At 47.9% G+C, this 18,957-nt stretch overlaps 1 protein-coding gene across 1 annotated transcript in view; it reads right to left on the reverse strand.

The window, feature by feature from the left end:
* PES1 (pescadillo ribosomal biogenesis factor 1) overlaps positions 1-18,957 on the reverse strand; it is a 210,061-nt gene that overhangs the window by 131,045 nt on the left and 60,059 nt on the right. Inside the window, exons 7-10 of the mRNA XM_069214643.1 lie at positions 17,188-17,304; positions 16,589-16,663; positions 15,631-15,720; positions 3,030-3,160 (exon numbers count right to left, since the gene is read on the reverse strand). Of these exons, the coding sequence (XP_069070744.1) occupies positions 3,030-3,160; positions 15,631-15,720; positions 16,589-16,663; positions 17,188-17,304 (413 nt within the window). The remainder of the gene's footprint in view (positions 1-3,029; positions 3,161-15,630; positions 15,721-16,588; positions 16,664-17,187; positions 17,305-18,957) is intronic.

Here is an 18,957-nt window from a genome sequence, read left to right on the forward strand (position 1 = left end):
ACCAACAGTTCCTGGGGGAGGTAAGTAATTGTTAGTTCCTCAGGTAAGTAAAGCACTTACAGTGTCAGTCTCCTGGGCATAGGCAGCCCACCGTTGGGGGTTCAAGGCAACCCCAAAGCCACAGCACCAGGTGCAGAGGTCAAAGGAGGGCCCAAAACACATAGGTGCCTATGGAGAACAGGGGTGCTCCGGTTCCAGTCTGCTAGCAGGTAAGTACCTGCGTCCTCGGGGAGCAGACCAGGGGGGGTTTTGTAGAGCACTGTGGAGGGGGACACACAAGTACACGGAACACACCCTCAGCGGCACAGGGGCAGCCGGGTGCAGTGTGCAATGTAGGTGTTGTGTTTGCTGTAGAAAACAATGGAGGGACCTGGGGGGGATCACTCTGGTGATGCAGGCAGGGCACCGGGGGCTTCTCGGGCCAGCCACCGACTGGGCTAGGATGAGGGCCACCTGCTGGTCACTCCTGCACTGGTAGGTGGCTCCTCTCAGTCCTGGGGGCTGCAGTTGCAGTGCTTGGTCCAGATGTCGGATTCCTTTGTTACCAGGCAGTTGCGGTCAGGGGGAGCCTTTGGATACTCTGCAGGCGTCGCTGTAGGGGTGCAGGGTTGTCGACTCAGGATGTCCATGTCGTTGGAGTCGCCTGGGAGTCCTCTCTGCAGTGTTGGTTTCTTCAAACTCGAGCAGGGGCGTTTGGCGCAGAGTGTGAAGGCTCACGCTTCTGGGGGGGAAGTTAGAGTCTCTTTAAAGTTGGTTTCTTGTAGCTGTTTATTTAACAGAGCTGCTGTTCTCTGGAGGTTCTGGTCCTTTAGGGGCAGGTCAGTCCTCCGAGTCCTCAGAGGTTGCTGGTCCCGCTGGATGCGTCGCTGTGCAGGTTCTTTGAGTCTGAAGACAGACCGGTAGGGCTTGGGCCAAGTCAGTTGTCTGTTGTTTCTGCGGGGCTTTCAGGTCAGCAGTCCTTCTTGTTGTAGGTATTGGATTTCCTGGGTTCAGGGTTGCCCCTAATACTAAATTTAGGAGTGCGTTTAGGTCTGAGGGGCAGTAGCCAATGGCTACTGTCCTGGAGGGTGGCTTCACCCTCTTTGTGCCTCCTCCCTGAGGGAAGGGGGGCACATCTCTATCCCTATTGGGGGAATCCTCCAAAACCAAGATGGAGGATATCTTAAGGCAGGGGTCACCTCAGCACACCTTAGGGGCTGTCCTGACTGGTGGGTGACTCCTCCTTGTTTTTCTCATTTTCTCCTCCGGACTTGCGCCAAAAGTGGGGGCTGTGTCCAGAGGGGCGAGCATCTCCACTAGCTGGGATGCCCTGGGGCGCTGTAACAACAGACATGAGCCTTTGAGGCTCACCACCAGGTGTTACAGTTCCTGCAGGGGGAGGTGAGAAGCACCTCCACCCAGTGCAGGCTTTGTCCCTGGCCACAGAGTGACAAAGGCACTCACCCCATGTAGCCAGAAACCCGTCTGATTGTGGCAGGCTGGCAGGAACTGGTAAGCCTAACACTAGGAATTGGACTGGTATACAGAGGGCATCTTTAAGATGCTCTCTGTGTGCATTTTTCAATAAATCCCACACTGGCATCATTTGATACCAAACTTCCCAGATTTCAGTGTAGCAATTATAGAACTGTGGAGTTCGTAACTGACAGACTCCCAGACCATAAACTCTTTATGGCTACCCTGCACTTACAATGTCTAAGGTTTGGCTTATTCACTGCAGGGGCGTAGTGCTCATGCAACTATGCCCTCACCTGTAGTATAGTGCACCCTGATGTAGGGCTGTAAGACCTGCTAGAGGGATGACTTACCTATGCCACAGGCAGAGGGTTGAGGGCATGGCACTCTGAGGGAAGTGCCATGCCAACAGTCATTTTCTCTCCACCAGCACACACAAGCTGTGAGGCAGTGTGCATGTGCTGAGTGAGGGGTCCCCAGGGTGGCATAATACATGCTGTAGCCCTTAGAGACCTTCCCTAGCTACAGGGCCCTTGGGACCAGTTACAAGGGACTTATCTGTGTGCCAGGGCTGTGCCAATTGTGGGAGCAAAGGTACAGTTTAGGGAAAGAACAATGGTGCTGGGGCTTGGTTAGCAGGATCCCAGCACACTTTCAATCATAACTAGCATCAACAAAAGGCAAAATGTTAGGGGGTTACCATGCCAAGGGAGGCATTTTTCACTACACACTAAGTGCTGCAGGCCTACTAGTAGCATTTAATTTACAGCCCCTGGGTAAATATAGTACCAATTTACTAGGGACTTTAATTAAATATGTCAATTGGGGATAAACCAATGCTACCATGTTTAAGGGAGAGAGCACACGCACTAGCACTGGTTAACAGTAATAAAGTGCACATAGTCCTAAAGCCAACAAAAAAGAGATCAGTCAAACATGGAGGAGCTGGGCCAAATGTCTGGGGGAAGACCACCCTACAACTAACAGTCATGTGCTCTCTTGACTCTCGCTAGCTTGCTCTAGTATAGATCAATAGTCCACCATAATGTAAAAGTCTGGCAGTAAGAGGAATTTTTGTTAAGATCAATACATTCACAAAACTTGCTCATCATTCCCTCTTCTCCGCAGCGTTCTAAAGGGTCTCTGGGATGCATATAGCCCTATAAAAATACAAATTAATGCAATCTCCAAAAGAGAGAAATTTGAGCGCACTTCCCATAAACAAACGAGGCAAAATAAAACTACAAGACAGTATTGCTCTTCCTCCAAGAAATAAGACATAAACTAAGCTCCCTCAACACCCTGCAAGTCTGAGGAATGTGCACTAACCCAAAAGGAAGTATTCCATATGCAAATAATTGAGGCACATAAAACCCAAATAAAAGTTCAATTCCAGGCCAAATCTAATATTACAATCCCTTCCAACAATGGAGATATGTTAAAAACATATAAAGATCCTGTGCCACCCCACAGTAAGTTCCCGTACTTAGCTGCCCCATCTCAGTGCACCAGCCTCTCTTGTGCCTGGTGAATGGCTACCTTTTCCATTTAACAAATGTGCCACCACTTCTCACCTTATGACAAAGGCTAAAGGCTCACGAGGAACTTCTCGGTTCAAGAAAAACTTAAGGCCCTCAAAGAGTTTTTGGTGCTGCTCCAATTCTTGCTGCTCCTTTTGGCGTTCCTCTTTTTGCTCAGGGTTCTCCTACACAAAATAAAAAATAGCAATAAAAACATGAATGGCCGTGAATGATGCATCTGTATTTAAGAGTAAAGAAGGCAACATTTCTCAGACAGTAGCATGAAAACAGAGACCTTGTACACCCAAAGGGCTGCTCTACAGTGCAGCACAAGTGGATATGCAAGTGATTCTTTGCAGAGCATTAAAAGTACAGACACATTTTAAGTCCTTTTATGGCAGTAAATTACAACAAAATTACAACTGACTCACATATAGCAACAAAAGAACTTTTTAGCAAATATCAGTTGTTACAGAAGGATACTATACTTGGTGGAGCTTTACTTCTTGGGTTTTGCATTGCAAAGTTGTCAATCCCAATGTAAATTGACAGTACAGAGCACATCATTACATTTAATCAAATGTTTGACTTTGCAAGTTACAAAAAGTAGCTGTTAACGTGTTTTTATGCCACGTTTAAAAACAAATATTTTAAAGTAGTACATTGTAATTTGAAACCTAGGCAACTCCCCTTCACTCCTAACCTCCACCCACCCAGACACACTAAACATCCGACTCCACGCTTAAGCACCACTCATTTCTTAGCCCTCAAACATCATTCTCCACCCCTAAGCACCAGCCAACCCTGAAACCTACAAAACCCTCCTCATACCAAAGCTGCATCCATCCCTGAATGCTAAAATGCCCTCTTTACCCTTAAGCACTAACCATCCCTGAGCCTACAAATACCTCATTAATCCCTAACACCCATCCCTGAACCCTAAAAGCACTCTACACACTTAAGCACAACCCATTCCTCTACCAGAAGCATTATATACTTACCTACATGCGAAATAACGATTCCCTTTGTAATAACATGCAATGTAAATATGCCCGATGTAACAGTTACAATGATGTAACGGATCGATTTTATTACAGTACAATGTTAAAAACTTCAATGTTTTGTTGCATCCCACTTTTGGTAATAGGATCAAAGAGTAGTACCACACATTCCGGCTCAGAAAAAACATCTGACGTTGAGCACAGCTTAATTTCTAAGTTACCAAAATATACAACTTTGTCTGTCACCAAAACAGCTGGTTTCCAAGTTGTAGGAAGTTGGCTCTGTATGTGCTATTTCAAAGTAAGGAATAGCATGCACAGAGTCCAAGGGTTCCCCTTAGAGGTAAAAATAGTGGTAAAAATAGATAATACTAATGCTCTATTTTGTGGTAGTGTGGTCGAGCAGTAGGCTTATCCAAGGAGTAGTGTTAAGCATTTGTTGTACATACACATAGACAATAAATGAGGTACACACACTCAGAGACAAATCCAGCCAATAGGTTTTTGTATAGAAAAATATCTTTTCTTAGTTTATTTTAAGAACCACAGGTTCAAATTCTACATGTAATATCTCATTCGAAAGGTATTGCAGGTAAGTACTTTAGGAACTTCAAATCATCAAAATTGCATGTATACTTTTCAAGTTATTGACAAATAGCTGTTTGGAAAGTGGACACTTAGTGCAATTTTCACAGTTCCTAGGGGAGGTAAGTTTTGGTTAGTTTTACCAGGTAAGTAAGACACTTACAGGGTTCAGTTCTTGGTCCAAGGTAGCCCACCGTTGGGGGTTCAGAGCAACCCCAAAGTCACCACACCAGCAGCTCAGGGCCGGTCAGGTGCAGAGTTCAAAGTGGTGCCCAAAACACATAGGCTAGAATGGAGAGAAGGGGGTGCCCCGGTTCCGGTCTGCTTGCAGGTAAGTACCCGCGTCTTCGGAGGGCAGACCAGGGGGGTTTTGTAGGGCACCGGGGGGGACACAAGTCCACACAGAAATTTCACCCTCAGCGGCGCGGGGGCGGCCGGGTGCAGTGTAGAAACAAGCGTCGGGTTCGCAATGTTAGTCTATGAGAGATCTCGGGATCTCTCCAGCGCTGCAGGCAGGCAAGGGGGGGATTCCTCGGGGAAACCTCCACTTGGGCAAGGGAGAGGGACTCCTGGGGGTCACTCCTCCAGTGAAAAGTCCGGTCCTTCAGGTCCTGGGGGCTGCGGGTGCAGGGTCTCTCCCAGGCGTCGGGACTTTAGGTTCAAAGAGTCGCGGTCAGGGGAAGCCTCGGGATTCCCTCTGCAGGCGGCGCTGTGGGGGCTCAGGGGGGACAGGTTTTGGTACTCACAGTATCAGAGTAGTCCTGGGGTCCCTCCTGAGGTGTTGGATCGCCACCAGCCGAGTCGGGGTCGCCGGGTGCAGTGTTGCAAGTCTCACGCTTCTTGCGGGGAGCTTGCAGGGTTCTTTAAAGCTGCTGGAAACAAAGTTGCAGCTTTTCTTGGAGCAGGTCCGCTGTCCTCGGGAGTTTGTCTTTTCGAAGCAGGGGCAGTCCTCAGAGGATGTCGAGGTCGCTGGTCCCTTTGGAAGGCGTCGCTGGAGCAGGATCTTTGGAAGGCAGGAGACAGGCCGGTGAGTTTCTGGAGCCAAGGCAGTTGTCGTCTTCTGGTCTTCCGCTGCAGGGGTTTTCAGCTGGGCAGTCCTTCTTCTTGTAGTTGCAGGAATCTAATTTTCTAGGGTTCAGGGTAGCCCTTAAATACTAACTTTAAGGGCGTGTTTAGGTCTGGGGGGTTAGTAGCCAATGGCTACTAGCCCTGAGGGTGGGTACACCCTCTTTGTGCCTCCTCCCAAGGGGAGGGGGTCACAATCCTAACCCTATTGGGGGAATCCTCCATCTGCAAGATGGAGGATTTCTAAAAGTTAGAGTCACCTCAGCTCAGGACACCTTAGGGGCTGTCCTGACTGGCCAGTGACTCCTCCTTGTTATTCTCATTATTTTCTCCGGCCTTGCCGCCAAAAGTGGGGCCTGGCCGGAGGGGGCGGGCAACTCCACTAGCTGGAGTGTCCTGCTGGGTTGGCACAAAGGAGGTGAGCCTTTGAGGCTCACCGCCAGGTGTGACAATTCCTGCCTGGGAGAGGTGTTAGCATCTCCACCCAGTGCAGGCTTTGTTACTGGCCTCAGAGTGACAAAGGCACTCTCCCCATGGGGCCAGCAACATGTCTCGGTTTGTGGCAGGCTGCTAAAACTAGTCAGCCTACACAGATAGTCGGTTAAGTTTCAGGGGGCACCTCTAAGGTGCCCTCTGTGGTGTATTTTACAATAAAATGTACACTGGCATCAGTGTGCATTTATTGTGCTGAGAAGTTTGATACCAAACTTCCCAGTTTTCAGTGTAGCCATTATGGTGCTGTGGAGTTCGTGTTTGACAGACTCCCAGACCATATACTCTTATGGCTACCCTGTACTTACAATGTCTAAGGTTTTGTTTAGACACTGTAGGGGTACCATGCTCATGCACTGGTACCCTCACCTATGGTATAGTGCACCCTGCCTTAGGGCTGTAAGGCCTGCTAGAGGGGTGTCTTACCTATACTGCATAGGCAGTGAGAGGCTGGCATGGCACCCTGAGGGGAGTGCCATGTCGACTTACTCGTTTTGTCCTCACTAGCACACACAAGCTGGCAAGCAGTGTGTCTGTGCTGAGTGAGAGGTCTCCAGGGTGGCATAAGACATGCTGCAGCCCTTAGAGACCTTCCTTGGCATCAGGGCCCTTGGTACTAGAAGTACCAGTTACAAGGGACTTATCTGGATGCCAGGGTCTGCCAATTGTGGATACAAAAGTACAGGTTAGGGAAAGAACACTGGTGCTGGGGCCTGGTTAGCAGGCCTCAGCACACTTTCAATTGTAAACATAGCATCAGCAAAGGCAAAAAGTCAGGGGGCAACCATGCCAAGGAGGCATTTCCTTACACAACCCCCCCCCCAAACGAAAGAGGATGAGACTAACCTTTCCCAAGAGAGTCTTCATTTTCTAAGTGGAAGAACCTGGAAAGGCCATCTGCATTGGCATGGGCAGTCCCAGGTCTGTGTTCCACTATAAAGTCCATTCCCTGTAGGGAGATGGACCACCTCAACAGTTTAGGATTTTCACCTTTCATTTGCATCAGCCATTTGAGAGGTCTGTGGTCAGTTTGAACTAGGAAGTGAGTCCCAAAGAGGTATGGTCTCAGCTTCTTCAGGGACCAAACCACAGCAAAGGCCTCCCTCTCAATGGCACTCCAACGCTGCTCCCTGGGGAGTAACCTCCTGCTAATGAAAGCAACAGGCTGGTCAAGGCCATCATCATTTGTTTGGGACAAAACTGCCCCTATCCCATGTTCAGAGGCATCAGTCTGCACAATGAACTGCTTAGAATAATCTGGAGCTTTTAGAACTGGTGCTGAGCACATTGCCTGTTTCAGGGTGTCAAAGGCCTGTTGGCATTCCACAGTCCAGTTTACTTTCTTGGGCATTTTCTTGGAGGTGAGTTCAGTGAGGGCTGTCACAATGGATCCATATCCCTTCACAAACCTCCTGTAATACCCAGTCAAGCCAAGGAATGCCCTGACTTGAGTCTGGGTTTTTGGAGCTACCCAGTCCAGAATAGTCTGGATCTTGGGTTGGAGTGGCTGAACTTGGCCTCCACCTACAAGGTGTCCCAAGTAAACCACAGTTCCCTGCCCTATCTGGCATTTGGATGCCTTGATAGAGAGGCCCGCAGATTGCAGAGCCTTCAAAACCTTCCTCAGGTGGACCAGGTGATCCTGCCAGGTGGAGCTAAAGACAGCAATATCATCAAGATAAGCTGTGCTAAAGGACTCCAAGCCAGCAAGGACTTGATTCACCAACCTTTGGAAGGTGGCAGGGGCATTCTTTAAACCAAAGGGCATAACAGTAAACTGATAATGCCCATCAGGTGTGGAGAATGCTGTCTTTTCTTTTGCTCCAGGTGCCATTTTTATTTGCCAGTACCCTGCTGTCAAGTCAAAGGTACTTAGAAATTTGGCAGCACCTAATTTATCAATGAGCTCATCAGCTCTTGGAATTGGATGGGCATCTGTCTTGGTGACAGAATTGAGCCCTCTGTAGTCCACACAAAACCTCATCTCTTTCTTTCCATCTTTGGTGTGAGGTTTGGGGACTAAGACCACTGGGCTAGCCCAGGGGCTGTCAGAGCGCTCAATCACTCCCAATTCCAGCATCTTGTGGACTTCCACCTTGATGCTTTCCTTAACATGGTCCGACTGTCTAAAGATTTTGTTCTTGACAGGCATGCTGTCTCCTGTGTCCACATCATGGGTACACAGGTGTGTCTGACCAGGGGTTAAGGAGAGGAGTTCAGGAAACTGTTGTAGGACTCTCCTACAATCAGCTTGCTGTTGGCCAGAGAGGGTGTCTGAGTAGATCACTCCATCTACTGTCCCATCTTTTGGGTCTGATGACAGAAGATCAGGGAGAGGTTCACTCTCTGCTTCCTGATCCTCATCTGTTACCATCAACAGATTCACATCAGCCCTGTCATGGAAGAGCTTAAGGCGGTTCACATGGATCACCCTCTTGGGGCTCCTGCTTGTGCCCAGGTCCACCAAGTAGGTGACCTGACTCTTCCTCTCTAGTACTGGGTAAGGGCCACTCCATTTGTCCTGGAGTGCCCTGGGAGCCACAGGCTCCAGAACCCAGACTTTCTGCCCTGGTTGGAACTCAACCAGTGCAGCCTTTTGGTCATACCAAAACTTCTGGAGCTGTTGGCTGGCCTCAAGGTTTTTGGTTGCCTTTTCCATGTACTCTGCCATTCTAGAGCGAAGGCCAAGTACATAGTCCACTATGTCCTGTTTAGGCTCATGGAGAGGTCTCTCCCAGCCTTCTTTAACAAGGGCAAGTGGTCCCCTTACAGGATGACCAAACAGAAGTTCAAAGGGTGAGAACCCTACTCCCTTCTGTGGTACCTCCCTGTAAGCGAAAAGCAGACATGGCAGGAGGACATCCCATCTCCTTTTGAGTTTTTCTGGGAGCCCCATGATCATGCCTTTTAATGTCTTGTTGAATCTCTCAACTAAGCCATTAGTTTGAGGATGGTATGGTGTAGTGAATTTATAAGTCACTCCACACTCATTCCACATGTGCTTTAGGTATGCTGACATGAAGTTGGTACCTCTGTCAGACACCACCTCCTTAGGGAAACCCACTCTGGTAAAGATACCAATGAGGGCCTTGGCTACTGCAGGGGCAGTAGTCGACCTAAGGGGAATAGCTTCAGGATACCTGGTAGCATGATCCACTACTACCAGGATGTACATATTTCCTGAGGCTGTGGGAGGTTCTAGTGGACCAACTATGTCCACACCCACTCTTTCAAAGGGCACCCCCACCACTGGAAGTGGAATGAGGGGGGCCTTTGGATGCCCACCTGTCTTACCACTGGCTTGACAGGTGGGGCAGGAGAGGCAAAACTCCTTAACCATGTTGGACATATTGGGCCAGTAGAAGTGGTTGACTAACCTCTCCCACGTCTTGGTTTGTCCCAAATGTCCAGCAAGGGGAATGTCATGGGCCAATGTTAGGATGAACTCTCTGAACAGCTGAGGCACTACCACTCTCCTAGTGGCACCAGGTTTGGGGTCTCTGGCCTCAGTGTACAGGAGTCCATCTTCCCAATAGACCCTATGTGTTCCATTTTTCTTGCCTTTGGACTCTTCAGCAGCTTGCTGCCTAAGGCCTTCAAGAGAGGGACAGGTTTCTTGTCCCTTACACAGCTCCTCCCTTGAGGGTCCCCCTGGGCCTAAGAGCTCAACCTGGTAAGGTTCAAGCTCCAAAGGCTCAGTTCCCTCAGAGGGCAGAACTTCTTCCTGAGGAGAGAGGTTCCCTTTCTTTTGCTGTGTTGCAGTTGGTTTCCCAACTGACTTTCCTGTTCTCTTGGTAGGCTGGGCCATTTTTCCAGACTCCAGCTCTACTTTTTCACCCTGTGCCTTGCATTGTGCTCTTGTTTTCACACACACCAGTTCAGGGATACCCAGCATTGCTGCATGGGTTTTTAGCTCTACCTCAGCCCATGCTGAGGACTCCAGGTCATTTCCAAGCAGACAGTCCACTGGGATATTTGAGGAGACCACCACCTGTTTCAGGCCATTGACCCCTCCCCATTCTAAAGTAACCATTGCCATGGGATGTACTTTTCTCTGATTGTCAGCGTTGGTGACTGTGTAAGTTTTTCCAGTCAGGTATTGGCCAGGGGAAACCAGTTTCTCTGTCACCATGGTGACACTGGCACCTGTATCCCTCAGGCCCTCTATTCTAGTCCCATTAATTAAGAGTTGCTGTCTGTATTTTTGCATGTTAGGCGGCCAGACAGCTAGTGTGGCTAAATCCACCCCACCCTCAGAAACTAGAGTAGCTTCAGTGTGGACCCTGATTTGCTCTGGGCACACTGTTGATCCCACTTGGAGACTAGCCATACCAGTGTTACCTGGATGGGAGTTTGGAGTGGAACCTTTCTTGGGACAGGCCTTGTCTCCAGTTTGGTGTCCATGCTGTTTACAGCTATGACACCAGGCCTTTTTGGGATCAAAGTTTTTACCCTTGTACCCATTGTTTTGTGAAGAGGCTCTGGGCCCACCCTCCTGTGCAGGTTTTTGGGGGCCTGTAGAAGACTCTTTACTATTTTTAGTTTTGGTTGTCTCATCACCCTTCCCCTGGGGAGTCTTTGTGACCCCTTTCTTTTGGTCACCCCCTGTTGAAGTCTTGGACACCCTTGTCTTGACCCAATGGTCCGCCTTCTTTCCCAATTCTTGGGGAGAAATTGGTCCTAGGTCTACCAGATGCTGATGCAGTTTATCATTGAAACAATTACTTAACAGGTGTTCTTTCACAAATAAATTGTACAGCCCATCATAATTACTTACACCACTGCCTTGAATCCAACCATCTAGTGTTTTCACTGAGTAGTCAACAAAGTCAACCCAGGTCTGGCTCGAGGATTTTTGAGCCCCCCTGAACCTAATCCTGTACTCCTCAGTGGAGAATCCAAAGCCCTCAATCAGGGTACCCTTCATGAGGTCATAAGATTCTGCATCTTGTCCAGAGAGTGTGAGGAGTCTATCCCTACACTTTCCTGTGAACATTTCCCAAAGGAGAGCACCCCAGTGAGATCTGTTCACTTTTCTGGTTACACAAGCCCTCTCAAAAGCTGTGAACCATTTGGTGATGTCATCACCATCTTCATATTTAGTTACAATCCCTTTAGGGATTTTCAACATGTCAGGAGAATCTCTGACCCTATTTATGTTGCTGCCACCATTGATGGGTCCTAGGCCCATCTCTTGTCTTTCCCTCTCTATGGCTAGGATCTGTCTTTCCAAAGCCAATCTTTTGGCCATCCTGGCTAACTGGATGTCCTCTTCACTGGGGCTATCCTCAGTGATTTCAGAGGTGTTGGTCTCTCCTGTGAGGGAACCAGCATCTCTGACTATTATTTTTGGAGTCAGGGTTTGAGGGACCCTGTTCTCCCTAGATAGGACTGGTAGGGGGGAATTGTCCTCCAAGTCACTATCCTCTTCCTCTGAGTTGCCACCCTCAGAGGGGTTGGCCTTTTCAAACTCTGCCAAAAGCTCCTGGAGCTGTATTTTGGTAGGTTTGGGGCCAATGGTTATTTTTTTGATATTACAGAGAGACCTTAGCTCCCTCATCTTAAGATGGAGGTAAGGTGTGGTGTCGAGTTCCACCACATTCATCTCTGTATCAGACATTATTTTGCTAAAAGTTGGAAGACTTTTTAAAGAATCTAAAACTGGTTCTAGAATCTAATTCAAACTTTTACAAACTTTTAAACTCTAAAAGAAATGCTAAACAGGATCTAACACAAGGCCCTAGCAGGTCTTTTAAGAATTTAGAAAACTTTTCAAATTGCAAAAATCAATTTCTAATGACAATTTTGGAATTTGTCGTGTGATCAGGTATTGGCTGAGTAGTCCAGCAAATGCAAAGTCTTGTACCCCACCGCTGATCCACCAATGTAGGAAGTTGGCTCTGTATGTGCTATTTCAAAGTAAGGAATAGCATGCACAGAGTCCAAGGGTTCCCCTTAGAGGTAAAAATAGTGGTAAAAATAGATAATACTAATGCTCTATTTTGTGGTAGTGTGGTCGAGCAGTAGGCTTATCCAAGGAGTAGTGTTAAGCATTTGTTGTACATACACATAGACAATAAATGAGGTACACACACTCAGAGACAAATCCAGCCAATAGGTTTTTGTATAGAAAAATATCTTTTCTTAGTTTATTTTAAGAACCACAGGTTCAAATTCTACATGTAATATCTCATTCGAAAGGTATTGCAGGTAAGTACTTTAGGAACTTCAAATCATCAAAATTGCATGTATACTTTTCAAGTTATTGACAAATAGCTGTTTGGAAAGTGGACACTTAGTGCAATTTTCACAGTTCCTAGGGGAGGTAAGTTTTGGTTAGTTTTACCAGGTAAGTAAGACACTTACAGGGTTCAGTTCTTGGTCCAAGGTAGCCCACCGTTGGGGGTTCAGAGCAACCCCAAAGTCACCACACCAGCAGCTCAGGGCCGGTCAGGTGCAGAGTTCAAAGTGGTGCCCAAAACACATAGGCTAGAATGGAGAGAAGGGGGTGCCCCGGTTCCGGTCTGCTTGCAGGTAAGTACCCGCGTCTTCGGAGGGCAGACCAGGGGGGTTTTGTAGGGCACCGGGGGGGACACAAGTCCACACAGAAATTTCACCCTCAGCGGCGCGGGGGCGGCCGGGTGCAGTGTAGAAACAAGCGTCGGGTTCGCAATGTTAGTCTATGAGAGATCTCGGGATCTCTCCAGCGCTGCAGGCAGGCAAGGGGGGGATTCCTCGGGGAAACCTCCACTTGGGCAAGGGAGAGGGACTCCTGGGGGTCACTCCTCCAGTGAAAAGTCCGGTCCTTCAGGTCCTGGGGGCTGCGGGTGCAGGGTCTCTCCCAGGCGTCGGGACTTTAGGTTCAAAGAGTCGCGGTCAGGGGAAGCCTTGGGATTCCCTCTGCAGGCGGCGCTGTGGGGGCTCAGGGGGGACAGGTTTTGGTACTCACAGTATCAGAGTAGTCCTGGGGTCCCTCCTGAGGTGTTGGATCGCCACCAGCCGAGTCGGGGTCGCCGGGTGCAGTGTTGCAAGTCTCACGCTTCTTGCGGGGAGCTTGCAGGGTTCTTTAAAGCTGCTGGAAACAAAGTTGCAGCTTTTCTTGGAGCAGGTCCGCTGTCCTCGGGAGTTTCTTGTCTTTTCGAAGCAGGGGCAGTCCTCAGAGGATGTCGAGGTCGCTGGTCCCTTTGGAAGGCGTCGCTGGAGCAGGATCTTTGGAAGGCAGGAGACAGGCCGGTGAGTTTCTGGAGCCAAGGCAGTTGTCGTCTTCTGGTCTTCCGCTGCAGGGGTTTTCAGCTGGGCAGTCCTTCTTCTTGTAGTTGCAGGAATCTAATTTTCTAGGGTTCAGGGTAGCCCTTAAATACTAACTTTAAGGGCGTGTTTAGGTCTGGGGGGTTAGTAGCCAATGGCTACTAGCCCTGAGGGTGGGTACACCCTCTTTGTGCCTCCTCCCAAGGGGAGGGGGTCACAATCCTAACCCTATTGGGGGAATCCTCCATCTGCAAGATGGAGGATTTCTAAAAGTTAGAGTCACCTCAGCTCAGGACACCTTAGGGGCTGTCCTGACTGGCCAGTGACTCCTCCTTGTTATTCTCATTATTTTCTCCGGCCTTGCCGCCAAAAGTGGGGCCTGGCCGGAGGGGGCGGGCAACTCCACTAGCTGGAGTGTCCTGCTGGGTTGGCACAAAGGAGGTGAGCCTTTGAGGCTCACCGCCAGGTGTGACAATTCCTGCCTGGGAGAGGTGTTAGCATCTCCACCCAGTGCAGGCTTTGTTACTGGCCTCAGAGTGACAAAGGCACTCTCCCCATGGGGCCAGCAACATATCTCGGTTTGTGGCAGGCTGCTAAAACTAGTCAGCCTACACAGATAGTCGGTTAAGTTTCAGGGGGCACCTCTAAGGTGCCCTCTGTGGTGTATTTTACAATAAAATGTACACTGGCATCAGTGTGCATTTATTGTGCTGAGAAGTTTGATACCAAACTTCCCAGTTTTCAGTGTAGCCATTATGGTGCTGTGGAGTTCGTGTTTGACAGACTCCCAGACCATATACTCTTATGGCTACCCTGTACTTACAATGTCTAAGGTTTTGTTTAGACACTGTAGGGGTACCATGCTCATGCACTGGTACCCTCACCTATGGTATAGTGCACCCTGCCTTAGGGCTGTAAGGCCTGCTAGAGGGGTGTCTTACCTATACTGCATAGGCAGTGAGAGGCTGGCATGGCACCCTGAGGGGAGTGCCATGTCGACTTACTCGTTTTGTCCTCACTAGCACACACAAGCTGGCAAGCAGTGTGTCTGTGCTGAGTGAGAGGTCTCCAGGGTGGCATAAGACATGCTGCAGCCCTTAGAGACCTTCCTTGGCATCAGGGCCCTTGGTACTAGAAGTACCAGTTACAAGGGACTTATCTGGATGCCAGGGTCTGCCAATTGTGGATACAAAAGTACAGGTTAGGGAAAGAACACTGGTGCTGGGGCCTGGTTAGCAGGCCTCAGCACACTTTCAATTGTAAACATAGCATCAGCAAAGGCAAAAAGTCAGGGGGCAACCATGCCAAGGAGGCATTTCCTTACACAAGTTATCAAAAAATGTAACCGATTTAAGAAAACTCAAGCAAATTCTTTCTGTGCTGAAGAGGAAGAGAGAGTGACCAGTGGATTACTGCAATATCTTTTACTCAGGCTGTAGTAAGTAACTGATCAAGACTTCTGCAATTCCAAACTCATGCTAATGCTATAACTAGAGTGGCACGTACATTGGATGTTTAATAAGGAAAAAAAAGAAAGACTACACTAGCTCCCTAAAACCAAGGACGTTCAGTTCAGGACAGCACTGATTTCAAGGACCTATTTTTGTAAAAGCATTTTATCAGAAGCAATCACCAAAAATTGTTTAAGAGCAGATCTGAAACGATTTTAAAAAGTTCTCATTGACTAGCTGTTGTTTCACGGGATTAGAGGTTGCATGCAGGCTTTAACGCCTAAGTTAGGTTGGAGAGTTAGATAAATTCTTAGACAATACTCACAAGGTATTGATAGTTACTAAGTAAAACGTGGTGCATAAAAAATAGTCCACAACAGATTCAGCTATGTGAAATGCTCAGAATATCAACACTAGACAAAGTTCTATTAAATTCATTTAACCTGGAACCATTTCCAGAGTCCCTGGCTATCCTGAAAATGTGGTATGGATACAAACTGCATGGATCAATCTGGGACACTTAGGAGTAATTGTTGTAACAACTGCAAAACATTGCTAGTTGAGAGAAAGAACGTGGACAAACATGAGGCAAGACTGTAAAGAGTGAATGATAGCAGTAAAGGTTGAGGACAATTACAATAAAGTGGAAGTCTTCTTGTTGCTCTTGGAGCAAATTGTACAAAAAACAACAGCAAAACACTAATCACAGAATAATGGAAGTCTAAAGACAATCACATTGGAGGACCACTATAGCAACCAGACATAATCGTAAGGCAAGATAGTAAAAGTTCCAAACCAACAACAATGCCTCACCGTATCGGCGGGAAACTCATCTACTTCCACGTCATCTTCAGTACTTGGCACCATGACTCGGGACAGGCTGGCACTGAGTGCGGACAGTTTCTGCATAGATATAAAAGTTAAAGACTTAAAAAGAATATGGTACAGAGATTATTTTTTTTTTGTGGGGGGGGGGGGGGGGTGGAATGGTGTTTGTGTTTGTGTGTGTGTGTGTGTGTGTGTGTGTGTGTGTGTGTGTGTGTGTGTAGAATTTACGACTGAGCAGCAATTTTATTCCATTTTCACAGTGCTGCATTAATCCATTCCTTGCCACAGCCAACTCACACCTTGTGGACAGGACTATATCTTAGAAAGGGACAGTGTTTTGCTTTCCATCCCCGCCCCCCCCGCTCAGTCTCCCTTCTCTTTCACCTCCTTTCATTACCCTCCTTTTCCCTCCTATTTGCCTTCCACCTGGTCCTTGCACCACCCTATATAGTCTTTTAAAACGAAATCGATTTCCCCACTATGCATACCTTTCACCATGCACACCACACCGCCAACGCCTTCACAGCCTTCAGCATGGCTGGATTCCACACAGGGGCAAATGTAGGCAGAGAGGGGAAAAAAAAGCAGGGGAACAGCTTTTTGGATGTGGTGGTGGAAAGTGAGGGGTGTAAGGGAAAAAATGAAAGGAAAACCAAGGTGGGCTGCAATTTTGGGCGGTGACCCCTTTAAAACGAAAAACATGGGCGCTTTGTGCTCTCCTCTCAAAACACAGGGAATAATGACTGCAGTCCCCCTTACAAAAAACAGAAAAATAAAGAGGGTTAATCGAGCATGCTGGGATGTCACCATGGGACTGGCACCAAACATGCAGTCCTGCATTAAATGTCCACATGGCGATTCAATACAGCAAGCTCATTCTCACTGAGGAGAGCAGTACAATCAGGCTACTCATATCAACAGCAAGTATGCCTTTTTCACTAACCTCCAGGTAAGTTTCTGAATCCATGGCGTAATTCTCTTCTACTGATTTTGTCTTGTCTTCAGATTGTCCTTCCAGCTACAGAAAGAAGAGAGATACAGTGAAGAGATGGCAGGAAAGTAAAGGAGTGTGTGTAGGGGGGGCAGGGGGAGCGGATGGGCAAGAGTTATCGAGACAAAAGTGGCAAAAAGAGTGCTTGAGAATGGGGGGAAAGAAAGAGAAGGCAAGGGATGGAAGACAGGACACGAGATAGGCATGTTTCAAAAGGACAGGCGCTAATGGACAAGAGAAGGGCACAGTCATTGAGGTCGGGCGGCAAAGCAGGATATGTCCAAAAGACAGCAGGTGAAGGAAAGTGGCAGGCAAAAGCAAGCAGCTGTCGTGGGTGCAGGGAATCAGGTGTGGTAGGACAAACAGGAAACCATAAATCAAGGTGGAGTTATAGATATGCTGATGCTTGCTGAGTTTACATGGAAGCAGCAGCCAAGGGGCAGTGCTACAGACATAAAGCAACAAAGAGGGTTACAGTTGCAGACAGGCATAGCCTAAAAGGGACAGACAGTTCTCATGTGACTAGGGCAGAGAGCTAGAAAACACCTAACCTTTGGAGGGTAATGAAGATTTAGCGCTTGATACAGACGAAAGTTTACAAATCCCAGCAGCGTTGTATAGAATTCTGTGAAGGTTGCCATGACCCTGTAGTCCACATCGGTTGGATGCTGAAAAAGGTAAGAAAAAGAAAAGAGCATCGGCAACTTGTATTCTGTTAAAGTAGACCAAGAATTTCTCAAAGGGAAAAATACCCAAAACAGAGAACCTAGACAGCGAGGGGCCTGTTCAGAAGGAAAAAGCTCAGAGAGAGCGAAAGCCTCTGATTAGGAAGAAAACATTCCATGATGAGCCTACAAAGCAGGAATAAATATTTAGTATTAGATAACCTTTTCATTACTGGAACATGGTTTAAAACATTATTCGGGTTCAACATGTAACAACTGCTTCCAGTCAATTACAAAAGCATTATTTACAATAACTGTTGGTGCAGAAGTTTTAGAAAGGGGTCTAGAGGTTAAAAGAGCACAACTCAACTTAATAAAGTCTTGTACAGAGAACTGTTCAGAACTAAGTCCATGCTCCTGTTGAATTGTGCACAGAAATGCACGTTTTCTTAAAATTAACATCACAAACACTTGGGGGATGCAGGAAAGTGTCCCTTTTTGACATTATGACCCCCACTTTTTGCATGGTATTTGACGTAATATTGATCGAAGTGCATTCCTGCTAACCAGGTTTCCAGTGCCAGATCTCCATCCCTAAAACTGTGCAATTGTTTCCCAATTGGCAATGCCTTTAGCACCCCTGTAGGTCCCTAGTAAGTGGTACCCCTAGTACCTAAAGCTTGGGTGCTAAAGAGGGTCCATAAAGTTGCAGCATGTACTGAGCCACCCTGAGGGACTCCTCAGCACACTCACGCAAACTGTCATTGCAGGCTGTATGACATGCTTTAGAGGAAACTGAAAGCACGACATGGCACACCTTCTGTGTGCCATGCCTACAGACACTGCATGCAGTACAGGTAGGTCACCCCTACAGCCCTGGTGCACTATACTACATGTGTGGACATAGCTGCATGAGAAGATATGCCCCTGTGATGTAAGTTGATTCTTGGATATTACAAGTGAACAGGGAAGCCACTTTGAGTACATGTGCTGGACACTAGTAATTACGAGTTTCACCAGTTACATGATGGCTTTACGGAAACCCAAGATGACTGGTATCACACCTCTCGTATTCATAACACCACACTGATTCAATTATGGATTTATTAATTCATGCACCTAGAGGGCACCTTAGCCGTGACCCCTGAAAATCTACCAACTACTAATGTACTGGCTGACTGGTCCTGACCAGCGTGCCACCAGAGGCGAGTTTCTGACCCCAAGGAGGTGATAGCCCACACTCTGAGGTCAGAAACAAAGCCTTCTATGAGCACAGGTGTTACCACCTCCTCCAAGCAGGATGGCTAGTTAGCAACACATCAATTAAGAAGGCTTCAAAGGCCTCTGTTGCATTTGATATGCCACTCTGGCTTTCCCAGTCAGTGGAGATGCAACCCCACCCCCCCCCCCCACCCTGGGACCACTTGGCACCAGGCCAGGTGAAAATAAATTAGCTAGTCAGAGGTGTGTAACCTATCAAGCTAGTTCCAGTCCTAAGGTAGGCTACCTGATAGCAACACAAAACTTAAACTTGTTTTTTGGTTGAATTAGGCTCACTGGGTCTGGATTATACCCACTCCCCAGAGGAAGTGGTCAAATAGAGGGTGTAGTCACCCTAAAGGTAAGCAGCCCAATGGCTACTACCTGCCACCCCCC

Source organism: Pleurodeles waltl, chromosome 11 (genome assembly GCF_031143425.1).
Source record: "Pleurodeles waltl isolate 20211129_DDA chromosome 11, aPleWal1.hap1.20221129, whole genome shotgun sequence".
Taxonomy (NCBI): Eukaryota; Metazoa; Chordata; class Amphibia; order Caudata; family Salamandridae; genus Pleurodeles; species Pleurodeles waltl.